Consider the following 15,978-nt stretch of genomic DNA (forward strand, 5'->3'; position numbering starts at 1 on the left):
AGGACCCCCGCACTACCACCGCTGCTGGGCCCTGACGAATAAAAGCCCCGCTGGCCCTCGCCACCAGCACTCACCCGGCCGCAGAGCATCCTCGCCCTCTCCTGCCTTCCACCAGGCCCTGCCGCGGGGGGGAAAGCGCTGCCTGATGACGTCACATAGCAACCGCTCCAGCTTTCCGACCCGGGGAACGGGTCGCTGCGGCGGCCAGAAAGGAGCGCGCGAAGCCAGCCGGCCAACCTCGCTTATTTACCGCCAGATTGGGCTTCTTTTCCTAGTCATTCGCGGTTTTTTTTTTTTCCCATTCGCTAGTTGCTTTTAATTGGGCTATTTTTTCTGCCAGTCGCGGTTTTTTTGGGCTTGTTGGGCGGGACTTGTGCTCTGATGTTACAGTGATTGGCTGCTGCTGCTGCTATGAAGCCTGTCCATAGCAGGCGCACCCTATCCCTATAGTGCGGCAGTAAGCCAATCAGAGCGGGATTCAAATAGTGAGCTGCAAGCCTTGTTGATGCACACCTCAGGAGCACATTTTTGTTGGCAGACCTGGAACGGGAAGGCCAGCAGCAGGGCCTTGGAGGGCAACAGCAAAGGCATCTTCAGACTGTGCAGCTACAGCCAGGTATCAGGAGGGGAGGCATTAGTATGTTGGGAGGGGGGAATGAGAGGGTGGGGGGCCAGAGATGTGCTCGGAGGGGGGTGGGGAGAGGGGAATGAGTGAGTGTGTGGGGGCCAGGGATGTGCTCGGAGGGGGGTGGGGAGAGGGGAATGAGTGAGTGTGTGGGGGCCAGGGATGTGCTCGGAGAGGGGTGGGGAGAGGGGAATGAGTGAGTGTGTGGGGGCCAGGGATGTGCTCGGAGGGGGGTGGGGAGAGGGGAATGAGTGAGTGTGTGGGGGCCAGGGATGTGCTCGGAGGGGAGAATGAATGAGTGTGTGGGGGCCAGGGATGTGCTCTGAGGGGGGAATGAGTGTGAGGGGCAGGGTTGCCAGGTTTTCATGAAAGAACAAGTACTTTTTTCCAAAAAAACAAGCCCAAAAAAAGCCCAAAACAGGTGAAATTGAAACACCAATGTCTGTGAGTCGCATAGATGACAAAGGAGCTTAGCTTTTTGCATGTTTCTCTGTTTTAGCATGTTGCAGAAGGTCTGCATGATGTGCACAATGTCACACTTACAAAATTTGCACGTAGCCTTATTCTCATTGCTGAAAACAGGCTGAATCCATGCTTTTGGTTCACGTTCCTCTTCCCATGCTTTGCAGTACTTTTTACTGTATTTAGCCCAGTTCTTTACTGTAGCCATAGTAGATCAAAACCATTTAGTAGTGTAGCAGCCAAGGACGGAAACAGTAGGTATAGACTGGCTTTCTTACAGAGGTGATCTTCTACAGGGAGAAGAAAGGAAAGAAAAAAAAAAAAGCAAAATTAGTGTAGAAAAATAGCTTTACAAGTTTCCATGTCACATTTTTTTACCTGTAGTCGGCAGGTATGGACAAGCTTTCTTTTTGTCAAAATAAGGGTTTGGTTTTTTTTTTTTTTATAAGAACATAAGAACATAAATTGCCATACTGGGTCAGACCAAGGGTCCATCAAGCCCAACATCCTGTTTCTAACAGAGGCCAAAAACCAGGCCACAAGAACCTGGAAATTACCCAAACACTAAGAAGAACCCATGCTACTGATGCAATTAATAGCAGTGGTTATTCCCTAAGTAAACTCGATTAATAGCCGTTAATGGACTTCTCCTCCAAGAACTTATCCAATCCTTTTTTGAACCCAGCTACACTAACTGCACTAACCACCTCCTCTGGCAACAAATTCCAGAGCTTTATTGTGCGTTGAGTGATAAAAGTGATCAGCTACAGGGAAGAAATGAGAAAAAAAATAGATGAAATCAAGTGGAGTAGAACAAATTGGAGAAATTACTTACCTGATAATTTTGTTTTCCTTAGTGTAGACAGATGGACTCAGGACCAATGGGTATAGTGTACTCCTGCTAGCAGCTGGAGACGGATCAGATTTCAAGCCGACGTCAGCCACTAGTACAGTGATGGCCAACCTTTTGCGCTCTGTGTCAAAATTCATAAAAAAAACCGAGCATAACTCGGGTGGTGTGTCACTTCTAGAAAAATCCATAATTTTGTGATATTTGTAGCTCTAATATTAATGTTATAATTTTAATGTTCTGTATTTATTAATAAAGCAAAAACAATTATTTACCTTACCTGCTTAGTGACTTTTTTTTGCTGAATTTTATTGGCTAAATCTTCAATTAAAACACTCTCTCCCCCTCCACCCCCCCCCCCCCCCCAAACTCTCACTCCCCTGGATTTTCTCATACATACTCATGCTCTCACACTCACTGGTTCCCTCACACACTGAACCCCAGGCAGGCTCCCATTCATTTGCACACCACTCCCGCTCCATCCTCCAGGCAGGCACCCATGCATTCGCACACATACACCCCCATGCAGAGTCCCATTCATTCACATGCACACACTAAAGGCAGACCCCCTCTCTTTTGCCAGCAACCTCTGAGCCTCTCTCATTCCTCTGCTGCCGTATGGCTATTGGGGAGGTGCTGATTGCTGCTACTGACACTGAAGCCCATCCTGCTGCCTCCTCTGTGCAGGCCCCGTGGGCTTCCACTTTCTCCATGCTGATCTCGTACATTGAGATCTGCATAGAGTGCTATTCTTGCACATTCCCAAAGATTACATGTGCCAATCACTAAAAAGTAATTTATTTTGTTTTTTACCTTTGCTGTCTGATCTTCATTTTCTAATTAGTTGGTCACAGGCTTTTTTTTCCCACCTTCCCTTTCTTATTTTTTTTGCCAATTCCTTTTATATTTATTTTATTTATTTATTTATTTAACAACTTTTAATATACAGACGTTCGTATGGCACATCACGCCGGTTTACAGGTAACTCAAATATAGGAGGAAATTACAATGAACAGGGAGTATGGGATGGGAGCAGGCCAGAAAGAGGAGAGAGGAAGGGGAGACAGGAGAAGAGGGAAAAGATAGGTAGCATGAGATAGAAAAGAGCAACCGTTAAAGTAGATGGAACTTATTTACAGAGGTATGTATTTACAATAGAACTATTTACCATAGATTACATTAGTTTAAATAAAACATTCTTGTAAAATTGCAATACGATGGAATGAGATGGAACTATTTATCATAGATTACATTAGTTTAAATAAAACATTCTTGTAAAATTGCAATACGATGGAATGAGAGGGCGGTGGGGGGATGCCTAGGGTAAGGGAAGGTCGGGCGGGGGGGGGGGGGGAGGGAGAGGGAGATTAGGAGGGGGAGGGATGGGTGGGTGCGTCTAGGTTTGGTTGGTTTCCGGATAGACCTTTCTGAAAAGCCAGGTTTTGACACCTTTTTTGAAGGTGGCCAGGGAGGGTTCAAGGCGGAGAAAAGTGGGAAGGGAGTTCCAGAGTGTAGGGCCTGCTATAGTGAAGGCCCTTTCTCTCGTGGATGTGAGATGAGCAATTTTAAGGGAGGGAGTATGAAGGGTACCTGCGAGGGAGGATCTGGTTGGACGGGTGGATATGCGGAAGTGAGGCGAGTCCTTGAGCCAGGGATTGGTTTTGTAGAGCAGATTGTGAAGGATGGTAAGGGTTTTATACTGAATACGGAAAGAGATAGGTAACCAGTGGAGGTCCTTAAGTATGGGGGTGATGTGGTCTCTTTTTCGGGTGTTAGTTAAGATTCTCGCCATGGCGTTCTGTAGGATTTGTAGGGGTTTGATGGTCGACTCTGGGAGGCCAAGGAGGAGGGAATTGCAGTAGTCCACTTTGGAGAGGATAGTGGTCTGCAGAACTAGTCGGAAATCTTGTGTGTGGAGAAGGGGTTTAAGCTTTTTCAGGATGTGGAGTTTGTAAAAGCCCCCCTTTAGAAGGGATTTAATATGGGCTTTGAAATCGAGGCGCTGGTCTAGTTCAATACCAAGGTCTCTCACAGACGGAGATGAGGTGGGGGGAGATGAAGTGTTATTGGGGGGTGAGAGTGAGGGTGAGAGTTCAGGTTGATTAGATATAATGAGTATCTCGGTTTTAGAAGCATTAAGGGCAAGGTGAAGGTTGGATAGTAGTGAGTTGATGGTTGTAAGATAGGAGTCCCAGAGTTGGAGGGTTTCTTTTAGCATATTTTGGATGGGGATGAGGATTTGAACGTCATCGGCATATAGGAAAAAGTTAAATCCTAGGTCGGAGAGCAGGTGGCACAGGGGCAGTATATAAATATTGAAAAGGGTAGAAGAGAGTGAGGATCCCTGAGGAACTCCTTGCGTGAGAGAAATGTGCGAAGATTCAGCTTTGTCAATTTTTACTATGTATTCTCTGTGGGAGAGGTATGAGGAGAACCATGATAATGCAGTGCCTGCGATACCTACTTCTGCTAGGAGGGAAAGTAGGATTTGATGATTGACTGTGTCGAAGGCAGCTGAGATATCAAGGATGGCAAGGAGATAGGATGTCCCTTGGCCCATGCCTATGAGGATGGTGTTGGTGATCGCTAGCAGAAGATTTTCAATGTTACGCTCCTTACGGAATCCAAATTGGGATGGATGTAAGATGTGGTGGTCCTCGAGGAAGTCAGATATTTGTGAATTAACTACCTTCTCTAGTACTTTGGCAATGAGAGGCAGGTTGGAAATAGGACGATAGTTTGCTGGGTCAGTGGGGTTAAGGGAAGGTTTTTTGAGGAGGGGCTTGACGACTGCTATTTTGAGTGGGTCTGGGACTTTGCCAGATGACAGTGAGCAATTTATGATGTCGGCTAGGGATTTAGCTATAGAGGTGGGTATAGAGAGGAGGGTTTTTGTGGGGATGGTGTCTGCTATGTGAGAAGCTGGTTTTATCTTTTTTAGGATAGACTCTATCTCCGAGGTGGATGTGAGGTCTAGGGATTTCAGTGTGGGGCCGTTATGATTAGGGAGCAGTGGGGAAGGGATGGGTTTGGGGAGGAAGCGCTTGATGATGTTTGCGATTTTGTCGTGGAAATACTTTGCAAGCTCTTCACATTTTTTTATAGGGTTGCTTTCCTGGGATGTGGGATGGGAGGGCTTTGTGAGGTCAGCAACGTAGGAAAAAAGGGCGCTTGAATTGAATTGATAGTCGTGGATTCTAGCTGAGTAGAAGTCACGTTTGGCTTTGAGAGTGGCTTGCCTGTAGTTGTGTAGGGTCTGTTTGTATTCTGCAACATGCGTGGGAGTGGGTAGCCGACGCCATATGCGCTCCTTCGATCTGAGGGTCTGCTTTAGCTTTTTTAGGTCATTGTTGTACCATGGTTTCTTATCTTTCTGAGAGAGGGGGATTTCTTTGTGGATTAGGGGGCATAGCTCTTCGGCTATGGAACTGGTGATATTGTTCCATGATTGAAGGGCTGCATCAGGACTTGAAAGGTCAAGGGTCTTGGTTGCTGTTTCAATCGCGAGGGATATGGCCTCAGGGGGGCAGGGTTTACGGAAGGAGATCATTTTTCTTTGTGTGTGAGGTGTACAGGGGGGGGGAGTTAAGGGTACCGGTGGCATTAATGATAAAATGGTCAGACCATGGGACGGGGGTGACTACAGGGGAGTTGGGAACTGAGATGTGGGAATTGACAAAGAGTAGGTCAAGGGTGTGACCTGCTTTGTGCGTCGGGGTGGTAATGGTCTGTTTGAATCCTAGGGCTGAGAGGGAGATAAGGAGGGCTTCACAGGCAGAAGATGGGGGGTTAGAGTGTCTTTTTTGCTTCTTTTCTCTCCATCTTCTTCCCTCAAACACACAGGTTCTCATTCTCACATGCTCTTCTCTCTCACACACAGGCTCTCTCTCACTCCCACATGCTGTCTTGCTCAAGCACAGGCTCTCACTCTCACATGCTGTCTCTGCAAACATTCAAGTCCTCACTCTCACACACAGTCTCTCAACTCATCTCATACACGCACACACACACACACCCTATACAGACCCTCAGCCTCTCTCTCACCTCTGGGCCTCCTCTTCGCGGGTCGCCACAGGATGGGCTCTGCGGCAGCCCTGCTACCAGGCCTCTTCCTCTTCTCGGGCCGCTGCGACTTGGGATTCACGGCTGCCCGTAAACGCAAGCGCTGCTCCTCTTCTGCACGCGCCGATGCTTCACCTCCTTCCAGCCCACGTGGCTCAGGCAACGTTTACTTCCGGGGCCGCACAGGCAGGAAGGAGGAGGAGCATCAGTGCGTTTAAACGTGATCTTTTTCTTCGGGCCGCAGCCCTGCCTATCTGCCTGTCACTGCGCCCGGGGGCATTGGGGGGGGGGGGGGGGGGGGGGGATACTAAAAAACTAGTTTTAAAGGGTCGGCACAGCCGATTTAAAAAAAAAAAAAAAAAAAATTCCCAATAGTCCACGAAATGCTGCACGTGTCAGCAAAAAGTCTCGGCGTGTCACCTCCGACACGCGTGTCATAGGTTAGCCATCACTGCCCTAGTGCACATACCCCTGCAGGAAGTACAGCTCCTCAGTATTCTTCCTTGAAAAGCGTTGTGGATATATATGTGACTGACTGATTGATTAACTTCATATTATGGTTAACTTAACTAACTTGTTAGAACGTTTAAACTCGATTAAACTTGATTAACTTGAACTGATTGGTTGACTATAGCTGGAGACCGCCAGTGTACTCAACCGGAAAGCGTCGACACCGGGCAGGGTGGACATCTAAGGTAAATAAAGACATGGCTTACCCGTAACTCATTGGCACAATGCCTCAGGGCAGCCCAGGGTGGGATGCTGAGTCCATCTGTCTACACTAAGGAAAACGAAATTATCAGGTAAGTAATTTCTCCATTTCCTAGCGTGTAGCAGATGGACTCAGGACCAATGGAATTATAAAAGCTACTCCCGAATCGGGTGGGAGGCTGCCCGTGGTCCACTTAGAATTGTCCTTGCAAATGCCGTGTCCTCCTGACCCTGTACGTCCAGACGGTAGAATCTGGAGAAAGTGTGGATAGAGGATCACGTTGCCGCTCTGCAGATGTCCGCAGGTGACAGAATTCTAGTCTCTGCCCAGGACACCGCCTGGGCTCTGGTTGAATGGGCCTTGACTTGTAGAGGTGGTGGTTTTCCTGCTTCTACGTAGGCCGCCGTAATGACTTCTTTGATCCAGCGGGCAATGGTTGCCCGCGAGGCCGCTTCCCCTTGCCTCTTTCCGCTGTGAAGGATGAAAAGGTGGTCTGTCTTTCGTACCGGTTCCGACCTTTCCAAATATCTGGCTAGGAGTCTGCCGATGTCGAGGTGACGTAGGCTACGGTCTTTTCTAGAGTTCTTCACGCCGTCCATCATTGGTAGTGCGATGGTTTGGTTGAGGTGGAAGTGTGAGACCACTTTGGGAAGGAAGGAGGGAACTGTGCGTAGTTGGATGGACCCCGGGGTGAATCTGAAGAACGGTTCATGGCAGGACAGTGCTTGTAGCTCCAAGATGCGGCGGGCCGAACACACGGCCAGCAAGAACACTGTCTTTAAGGTTAACAGACGGAGAGGTAGGCCTCGGAGGGGTCTGAAGGCGGATCCTGCTAGGAACTCCAAGACGAGGTTGATGTTCCACAGAGGTACCTTCCACCTTAGAGGTGGGCGAATGTGTTTGACTCCTTTCAGGAAGCGTGATACATCCGGGTGCGAGGCTATGCTGTTGCCCTCGCTCCTGGAGCCATAGCATGACAATGCTGCTATCTGTACCTTGATGGAATTGAGGGACAGACCCTTCTGTAGCCCATTCTGTAAGAATTCCAGGATCACGGGAACTCTGGAGGGGCGTGGCTTGACGTTGTGGTCTTCGCACCAGGCCTTGAAGACTCTCCAAATCCTTATGTACGTTAGAGATGTGGAGAACTTGCGTGCCCGGAGGAGAGTATCTATTACTGCCCCCCGAGTATCCGCTCTTCCTCAGTCGAGCCCTCTCAATGGCCAGACCGTAAGCGAGAATTGAGTCGGGTCCTCGTGAAGGATCGGACCTTGTTGGAGCAGGTCTCTGTGCGGCGGCAGGGGTAGTGGGTTCCCTGCCAGCAGTCTTCTCATGTCTGCGTACCAGGGTCTTCTTGGCCAATCCGGGGCCCACCAGGAGAACTAGTCCCCTGTGTCGCTGTAACTTGTGAATGATTGCGCCCAGCAAGGGCCACGGCGGGAAGGCGTATAGAAGGGTCCCCGGAGGCCAGGGCATCGATCCCCTGGGACTGCGGGTCCCGTCTGCGGCTGAAGTATCTGGGTACTTGAGCGTTGGATCTGCTTGCCAGAAAGTCCATGTTTGGGATCCCCCACCGATTCACTATCATTTGGAAGGCTGTGGATGACAGTTTCCATTCTCCTGGATTTAGACTTTCTCTGCTGAGGAAGTCTGCCGCGATGTTGTCTTTCCCGGCAATGTGGACTGCCGAGATCTCCTGGAGATTTGCTTCCGCCCACGCCATCAGGAGGTCTATTTCTAGGGACACCTGTTGGCTTCTGGTTCCGCCCTGTCGGTTGATGTAGGCCACCGTCGTGGCATTGTCTGACATCACTCTGACCGCTTTGCCTCGAAGTCTGTGGGCAAACCGCAGGCAGGCTAATCTGGCTGCCCGCGCTTCTAGGTGGTTGATGTTCCATCCCGCCTCTTCTGCGTTCCACTACCCTTGGGCGGTCAGCTCTTCGCAGTGTGCTTCCCATCAGTGTAAGCTGGCATCTGTGGTGAGCAGGGTCCAGGTTGGGGAGGATAGGCTTGATCCCCGGCTCAGGTGGCTGTTCTGCAACCACCACCGTAGCTGGGTCCGGACGCTGCCCGGGAGTGGAAGGCGTACGGTGTAGTTCTGGGACCGTGGACTCCACCGCGTTAGAAGTGAGTGCTGTAGAGGTCTCGTGTGCTTGCGCCCATGGCACTACTTCCAGCATGGACGCCATCAGTCCGAGGACTTGCAGGTAATCCCATGCTGTGGGACGAACGCTCAGCAAGGTCTGAAGCTGGCCCCGCAGCTTTGACCTCCTTACGGGGGTCAGGCTGACCTTGTCTTCCTTGGTGTCGAATTGGACTCCTAGGTATTCCAGCGACTGTGTGGGCTGCAGGGAGCTTTTGTTTATGTTGACCACCCATCCTAGGCTTTCCAGTAGTGCTATGACTCTGCTGGTTGCTTGGTGGCTTTCCTCCGGTGACTTCGCCCTGATCAGCTAATCGTCCAGGTAGGGATGAACGAGGATTCCCTCCTTCCTGAGTGTTGCCGCCACTATTACTATTACCTTGGTGAACGTTCGGGGTGCTGTGGCTAACCCGAAGGGTAGTGCCCGGAACTGATAGTAACGATTCAGGACCTTGAAGCGTAGGAAGCGCTGGTGTTCCTGATGCATTGGGATGTATAAGAAGGCCTCCGACAGATCCAGGGATGTGAGGAACTCTCCTGGTTGTATTGCCCGTATGACGGATCGTAAGATTTCCATGCGGAAGCGGGGAACCCTTAGGTGGCAGTTGACAGACTTGAGGTCCAGGATGGACCTGAATGTGCCCTCTTTCTTGGGTACGATGAAGTAAATGGAGTAAGGTCCAGTATTCATTTCCCGTATAAGCACTGGGGTTATGGCCTCGAGGGTCAGATCCTGTTCAGTGTAGCTTCCACTGCCGCCCTCTTGAGGGGGTCGTGGCAGGGAGATTCCACGAATTTGTCGGGGGGAGTTCGAATGAAGTCCAGGTAGTATCCCTCCCTGATGATGGCCAGGACCCATTTGTCCGTAGTTATCTCGACCCATCTGCGGTAGAATAAGGCTAGTCTGCCCCTATAGCATCTTCCCTTGGATGGGTCGGCTGATTCTCATTGCGGGGTGCGGCCGGAGCCTGCACCCGCGCTGGTTCCTCTCTTGGTGTGCTTGTTCCGAAAGGACTGGTTCCTGCCCATAGGGCGGGCTGCTCGATAGTTGCTTTTGAAAGGGTTGAAACGCTGTGAGCTTCTGCCTCTGGCGGATCTGTGGAAGGGACGCTGGTTTCTCTTCGTCTTGTCTTCCGGCAGGCGCGGTAATGGGAGTCACCCCATTTGTTGGCCAGTTTCTCTATTTCGCTGCCGAAGAGGAGGGATCCTTTGAAGGGCATCTTTGTTAGACTCGTCTTGGAAGAGGCGTCCGCCGACCAATTTCGGAGCCAGAGCTGTCTTCTGGCTGCCACAGTGGACGAGACTCCTCTGGCTGTTGTACGCACTAGATCGGAAGCCGCATCGGTGAGAAAGGACAGAGTTGATTCCATGTCCTCTCCCGGGGTGCTGTTCCTGGCTTGAGATAGGCAGGCACGCGTCACCACGGTGCCGCAGGCCGCAATCTGAAGGGACAGAGCTGCAACCTCGAATGACTGCTTTAGCAAGGCTTCTAGGCGCCGGTCATGAGCGTCCTTGAGCGCCGCTCCTCCCTCCACTGGGATGGTAGTGCGCTTAGCGACCGCGCAGACCATGGCGTCCACCCTAGGGCACGCCAGGAGTTCTTTGGTCGCTGGGTCCAGGGGATACATGGCCGACAGTGCTCGACCCCCTTTGAATGAGGACTCTGGAGCATTCCACTCTAGGTCAGTTAGCTGTTGTGCCGCCTGTAAGAGAGGAAAATGGTGAGACGTCTGACGAAGGCCCTCCAGCAGGGGGTTCATTCTAGGTTCCCGTGAGGGCCCTTGGCCCGGGATAGCGAGTTCTGTTAGACATTGGGATACTAGGTCCGGGAGCTCATCCTTTGTGAAGAAGCGTCTCATGGTTCGGTGTGGCTCTGTCCCCGGGGGGAGTTCCCCTTCTTCCAGGGGCTCAGTTTCCTCTTCAGAGTGGTCTGTGTCCCCGTAGGCGGAACTTCTGGACTGTGTGGACCTGTGCCTAGGCCTCAAGGGTCCTGGGGCATGAGGGTCCTCCGGAGGCTGGACCTCCCGGGGTTCAGTTTGCATCCTGACAAAGGCGTGAATCCCCTTGAACAGCTCCACTCAGGATATCGAAGCTGGGTCTAAGTTGAGGGGTGCCGGTTCTCTGGGAGTCCCCGAGTGCGGGGTGGACTCCCTGGGGCCTGCTAGGTCCGGGGTGCCCCCTGAAGAGCTAGCATTGGGCCCTGGCTGGGAACGGCCCTGGCCTGGCTCTCCCAGGGCCTCCTCCAACTGTGCGCACAGGGCGCCTGCCTCCTCGCTCTGTGCGGCTCTGACGTGGCATGCTTGGCAGAGGCCTTGCGCTTTTATGCCCGACTCTGGAGGTGCCATCACTGCGGTCGCGTGAGCTCTTGTGCGCTTCAGTGCGCCTCAGATATGCGCGGAGATGTGCGCCTAGCCGCAGATATGCGCCTTGTTCCGTGCGTGCAACTTATGCGCGTGAGGTATTATGTGCGCCTAAGTTTATGCGCACAAGGGACTTGTGCACCTAGCTCAATTTGTGCGCTCGAGTTGAACGGCGAGGCAAGTCGGGTCAAGATGGCGACGGCGAGCATGCGGGCAATATGGCGACCTCATCAGAGGGTCTCCACGTGGGTAGACCCTCGGGAACAGCCGGGGCCTAGCCCTGCTAGGGCGGATCAACCCGGCGGCACTGGCTCCGATTGGCGGCCTGTGCTCCTCTTCGATCCTCGGAGACCGTTTACATAGAAGATTTCTACCTTACCTTGTCTTCGGCGCTTCCCGGTTTCGTCCCGGGCGGTCTCTGGCCGCAGGGGCAAATACCTTCACCACCGCGCTCGAGGAATGCACCCGCTGCCTTTCAGCCGTGCCCGAAATCGGGGGCTAAGTCCCTGCTGAGATTTGGCCACCGGATCGAGGCTCACCTCTGAGGGACCACGGAAATCACCTCGGGAATCTCAACTGGGGGAGGGACCCGAGGGTATCACCGCAGGAGAGCGGGGCTAGTCTTCAGGTAAACTTTTCTTCTTAAATTTGGGTTTTTCCTTGAATTTTGGTTCTAACGCTCAGAGAGCATGCAGATAGTCCCTAACTGCTTTGGAGACGGAAAATACTGAGGAGCTGCACTTCCTGCAGGGGTATATGTCCTAGGGGCTGACGTCAGATTGAAATCTGATCCGTCTCCAACTGCTACCAGGAGTACACTATACCCATTGGTCCTGAGTCCATCTGTCTACACTAAGGAAAACGAAATTATCAGGTAAGTAATTTCTCCAATTTGTTCTACTCCACTTGATTTCATCTATTTTTTTTCTCATTTCTTCCCTGTAGCTGATCACCTTTTTTATCACTCAACGCACAATAAAGCTCTGGAATTTGTTGCCAGAGGAGGTGGTTAGTGCAGTTAGTATAGCTGGGTTCAAAAAAGGATTGGATAAGTTCTTGGAGGAGAAGTCCATTAACGGCTATTAATCGAGTTTACTTAGGGAATAGCCACTGCTATTAATTGCATCAGTAGCATGGGTTCTTCTTAGTGTTTGGGTAATTTCCAGGTTCTTGTGGCCTGGTTTTTGGCCTCTGTTAGAAACAGGATGTTGGGCTTGATGGACCCTTGGTCTGACCCAGCATGGCAATTTATGTTCTTATAAAAAAAAAAAACCAAACCCTTATTTTGACAAAAAGAAAGCTTGTCCATACCTGCCGACTACAGGTAAAAAAATGTGACATGGAAACTTGTAATGCTATTTTTCTACACTAATTTTGCTTTTTTTTTTCTTTCCTTTCTTCTCCCTGTAGAAGATCACCTCTGTAAGAAAGCCAGTCTATACCTACTGTTTCCGTCCTTGGCTGCTACACTACTAAATGGTTTTGATCTACTATGGCTACAGTAAAGAACTGGGCTAAATACAGTAAAAAGTACTGCAAAGCATGGGAAGAGGAACGTGAACTAAAAGCATGGATTCAGCCTGTTTTCAGCAATGAGAATAAGGCTACGTGCAAATTTTGTAAGTGTGACATTGTGCACATCATGCAGACCTTCTGCAACATGCTAAAACAGAGAAACATGCAAAAAGCTAAGCTCCTTTGTCATCTATGCGACTCACAGACATTGGTGTTTCAATTTCACTTGTTTTGGGCTTTTTTTGGGCTTGTTTTTTTGGAAAAAAGTGCTTGTTCTTTCATGAAAACCTGGCAACCCTGAGTGGCGCTCTCTTTTGCGACAGACACTTTCTCGGCGTCTCTTCTTATCTTGCGGTAGTTTTACTGGGTTTTTTTTTTTATATGCTACAGTGTTTGTTTTTCTTTATAAAAAGGGTGGTTTCTTTATTCCTCAAGCACAACATTCCTCCTCCCAAGCCTAACGGCATATTGATGTTTGTCTAGAACAGGAGGTGGGAGACATGCTCTTTTCTTTTTAATACAAAGGATAAATCATTTTGATGCCGATATGTTCTCTCGTGTACAAATCTAGGATCATTGTTGCAACTTGATTCTGCACTTTTTATGCTTTGCAGCTGGACTCGCTAATGCTAAGGGCCAAACTGCTGCCGAGAGTTCGCAGAACCTTCGTCTCGAGTCAGGGGGCTGCTGGTCAGCAAGTTTAAGCCAATTAAATCTCGAGTTGCCGCAGCGACTGGGCGGAGCCTGATCTAGAACGAGGCTTGGGACACAAAGCGGTGCCCAAGATGACGCCGCTGGCGTGCTCAGCTCTTGGGTTTGCACAGCAATCTGTGGAATAAGCAGCAGCCTCAGCCTGGGGGGGGGGAGCGGGTTCATCTGACCTAAGTAGATGGCACAACGAGAGCTGGGGGATGAGATGAGCCCTGTCTGCTCTGAGGTGAGGAAAGTGCTGCCAAGTACCAGAGACGAAATGGGTTTCGATTTCAGCGAGACGGTGCACCCCAGCGTGGTGTATTTACTGCTACAAGCCCGAGACCTGCTGTACGAGGGCAGCGAGGATCAGTGCTTGGCGGTAAGCGAAATGATACTGGACTATGCGTGGGAGAGGCTCAACAGTGGGACTTGGAAATATGTGGACAAGGAGTGGAGGAGAGTCTACTCTTACGGCTGTCTTTTTAAGGCTTTGTGCCTTTGCCCTAAGGAAAGAGCGCTGGAAGAAGCAGTGAGGACCTGTGACATGGGCTTATTAATGGGAGCATCCATTTTAGACAATGTTCTGGTCAGGATTATAAATATTCTTCAGAAGCATCTCGCTTGTAGGAAAAGGACAGCTAGAGATGGAGCTGATGCCCTTAACAAAAAGAAAATGAAGAGTGATCCTCCTCTCTCAGTACCGCTGCTGAAATCCGCGTCGGCGATTCCACTGCTTCGCTGCCCCTCTCTGGAACACTTCAAAGAGAATTACTTGATCCCTCAACAGCCAGTGGTTTTGGATGGGATTACTGAACATTGGCCATGTATGAAGAAATGGAGTTTGGCTTATTTACGTGAAGTAGCTGGCTGCCGAACGGTTCCAGTGGAACTTGGTTCTAGATACACCGATGAAGAATGGTCCCAGACCCTCATGACAGTCAATGAATTTATTGATAAATATATAGAGGATGAGCAGAGCGGTGTTGGATATCTTGCCCAGCACCAGCTTTTTGATCAGATACCAGAACTAAAGCAGGATATTTGCATCCCAGACTATTGCTGCCTTGGTGAAGGGGATGAAGAAGAAATTACAATCAATGCTTGGTTTGGCCCAGCAGGAACCGTCTCTCCACTTCATCAAGATCCACAGCAAAACTTTTTAGCCCAGGCTGTAGGGAAAAAGTATATCCGTCTCTATTCGGTTAGTGAAACAAAAAATCTATATCCACACGAAACGCACATTCTTCACAACACCAGTCAAGTTGATGTGGAAAACCCAGACTTCAGGAACTTCCCCAAGTTTGCAGAAGCCCTGTACAAAGAATGCATTTTGACTCCTGGACAAGTCTTGTTTATCCCAGTTAAATACTGGCATTATGTGCGAGCTCTTGATATCAGCTTTTCTGTCAGCTTCTGGTGGTCCTAACCCTTTTCAGAGTGTTGATAAAATTTATTTTGTAATCAATACAGTATGGTGTTTGATAGTTTTATTATTCAGAAAACAAGATGTTTGGATATTTTCTAATGTCCAGTTTTCTTCTTTGGTACAGAAATTTGCACATGGTGATGAACTCTATGTGAATTTCTGTGTAATAAGTACATCAGAGATGGGTTTTCCTTGTTTATAAAAAAAAAAAAAAGCCAAATAAACTAAATCAACAACTAATCAGACAGTAAGTAAGGGCAGGGCTTTGAAAAAAACTCCATGCCATGATAATGTGCTCTGACTTCCCTGAACTCTAAACTGAACTAATGTTTCCCTAAAGGAAATAGAATCCCTTTTCCTTTTTAACAGGCAGATGCATGAAGGACACCCGAAAAGTATGAGTTAAGGAGTTTTCCGGGAGTCACCAAATGCTCTACTATTTGTGGCAAAAATCTGAGCGAAATAGGATGACAGGTTCAAAAGTTATAAAGCCAGTTTCCTGATAAGTAGGGTCACCTTTGGTTTAAACTGATTTTCACCCTAACTTTATGCTGATTGATGAGCTGAAGCTTTTAAACACCTTCCATCAGGCAGTCATAATATGCAGTATTTCAGGTCCCAGGGCCCACCGGGACAGCACTTGCCCTCCAGGGCCATGAATGCAGCATTTTAAGTCCTACCTGCCCAAACAGCCAAAATCAAGTGCCTCTCTGTCACCACCTCCTGCCCAGCCAAAGCACTAGTTAGCCTGGCCAGCTCGATCATGCTGATGCAAGACTGAATCACTTCCAGCAGGCTCTCTTGCTCCACGAAGATGCATGAGTGCAGTGCAGCGCTGCCCAGAACATGAGACCCACTCAGGAGTCCGGCTCTCTCACTGTTTGTGAAGTTGAATGTTGATTCTCCCTATCATTGCGATATAATTTGTACCCTGATATAGCACTATCCCATTGGTGATCCTCCTTCCACTAGGTCTCAGAGATGCCAATTATGTCTATTTATTTTTATTTATTTAAAACCTTTTCTATACTGTCGTTTAGTAGTGCATCATCACAACGGTTTACAGTTAGGCACAAATAGGTTGGGTTTGGTTTCTAAATTATCCATAGGGTGCCAGTGTTGTACGGTTA

The 15,978-nt window shown here is 49.5% G+C and overlaps 2 protein-coding genes across 5 annotated transcripts in view; one reads left to right on the plus strand and one right to left on the minus strand.

Annotated features, from left to right (window-relative positions):
* Window positions 1-282, minus strand: part of BTBD9 (BTB domain containing 9) — a 610,564-nt gene extending 610,282 nt beyond the window's left edge. For all 3 annotated transcript variants that reach the window (XM_029592918.1, XM_029592917.1, XM_029592916.1), the window contains exon 1: window positions 75-282. The gene's annotated coding sequence lies outside the window, so the exon portion shown is untranslated. The remainder of the gene's footprint in view (window positions 1-74) is intronic.
* Window positions 283-471: 189 nt separating this feature from the next.
* Window positions 472-15,062, plus strand: KDM8 (lysine demethylase 8). 2 transcript variants are annotated; one of them, XR_003855307.1, is made up of 2 exons: window positions 472-616; window positions 12,625-12,891. XR_003855307.1 is itself a non-coding variant. In XM_029592919.1 (2 exons), exon 2 carries the CDS (start codon window positions 13,619-13,621, stop codon window positions 14,846-14,848), a length of 1,230 nt encoding a protein of 409 aa, XP_029448779.1. In that variant the 5' UTR covers window positions 472-616; window positions 13,344-13,618; the 3' UTR covers window positions 14,849-15,062. The 2 variants fall into 2 exon arrangements, 1 of the variants encoding a protein (XP_029448779.1); XM_029592919.1 differs by lacking the exon at window positions 12,625-12,891 and adding an exon at window positions 13,344-15,062.
* Window positions 15,063-15,978: the final 916 nt, after the last annotated feature.

This window comes from Rhinatrema bivittatum, chromosome 3 (assembly GCF_901001135.1).
Source record: "Rhinatrema bivittatum chromosome 3, aRhiBiv1.1, whole genome shotgun sequence".
Taxonomy (NCBI): domain Eukaryota; kingdom Metazoa; phylum Chordata; class Amphibia; order Gymnophiona; family Rhinatrematidae; genus Rhinatrema; species Rhinatrema bivittatum.

Coding starts and splice junctions, on each gene's coding strand:
- KDM8 (XM_029592919.1), top strand. CDS start 13,619: ATGGCACAACGAGAGCTGGGGGATGAGATGAGCCCTGTCTGCTCTGAG.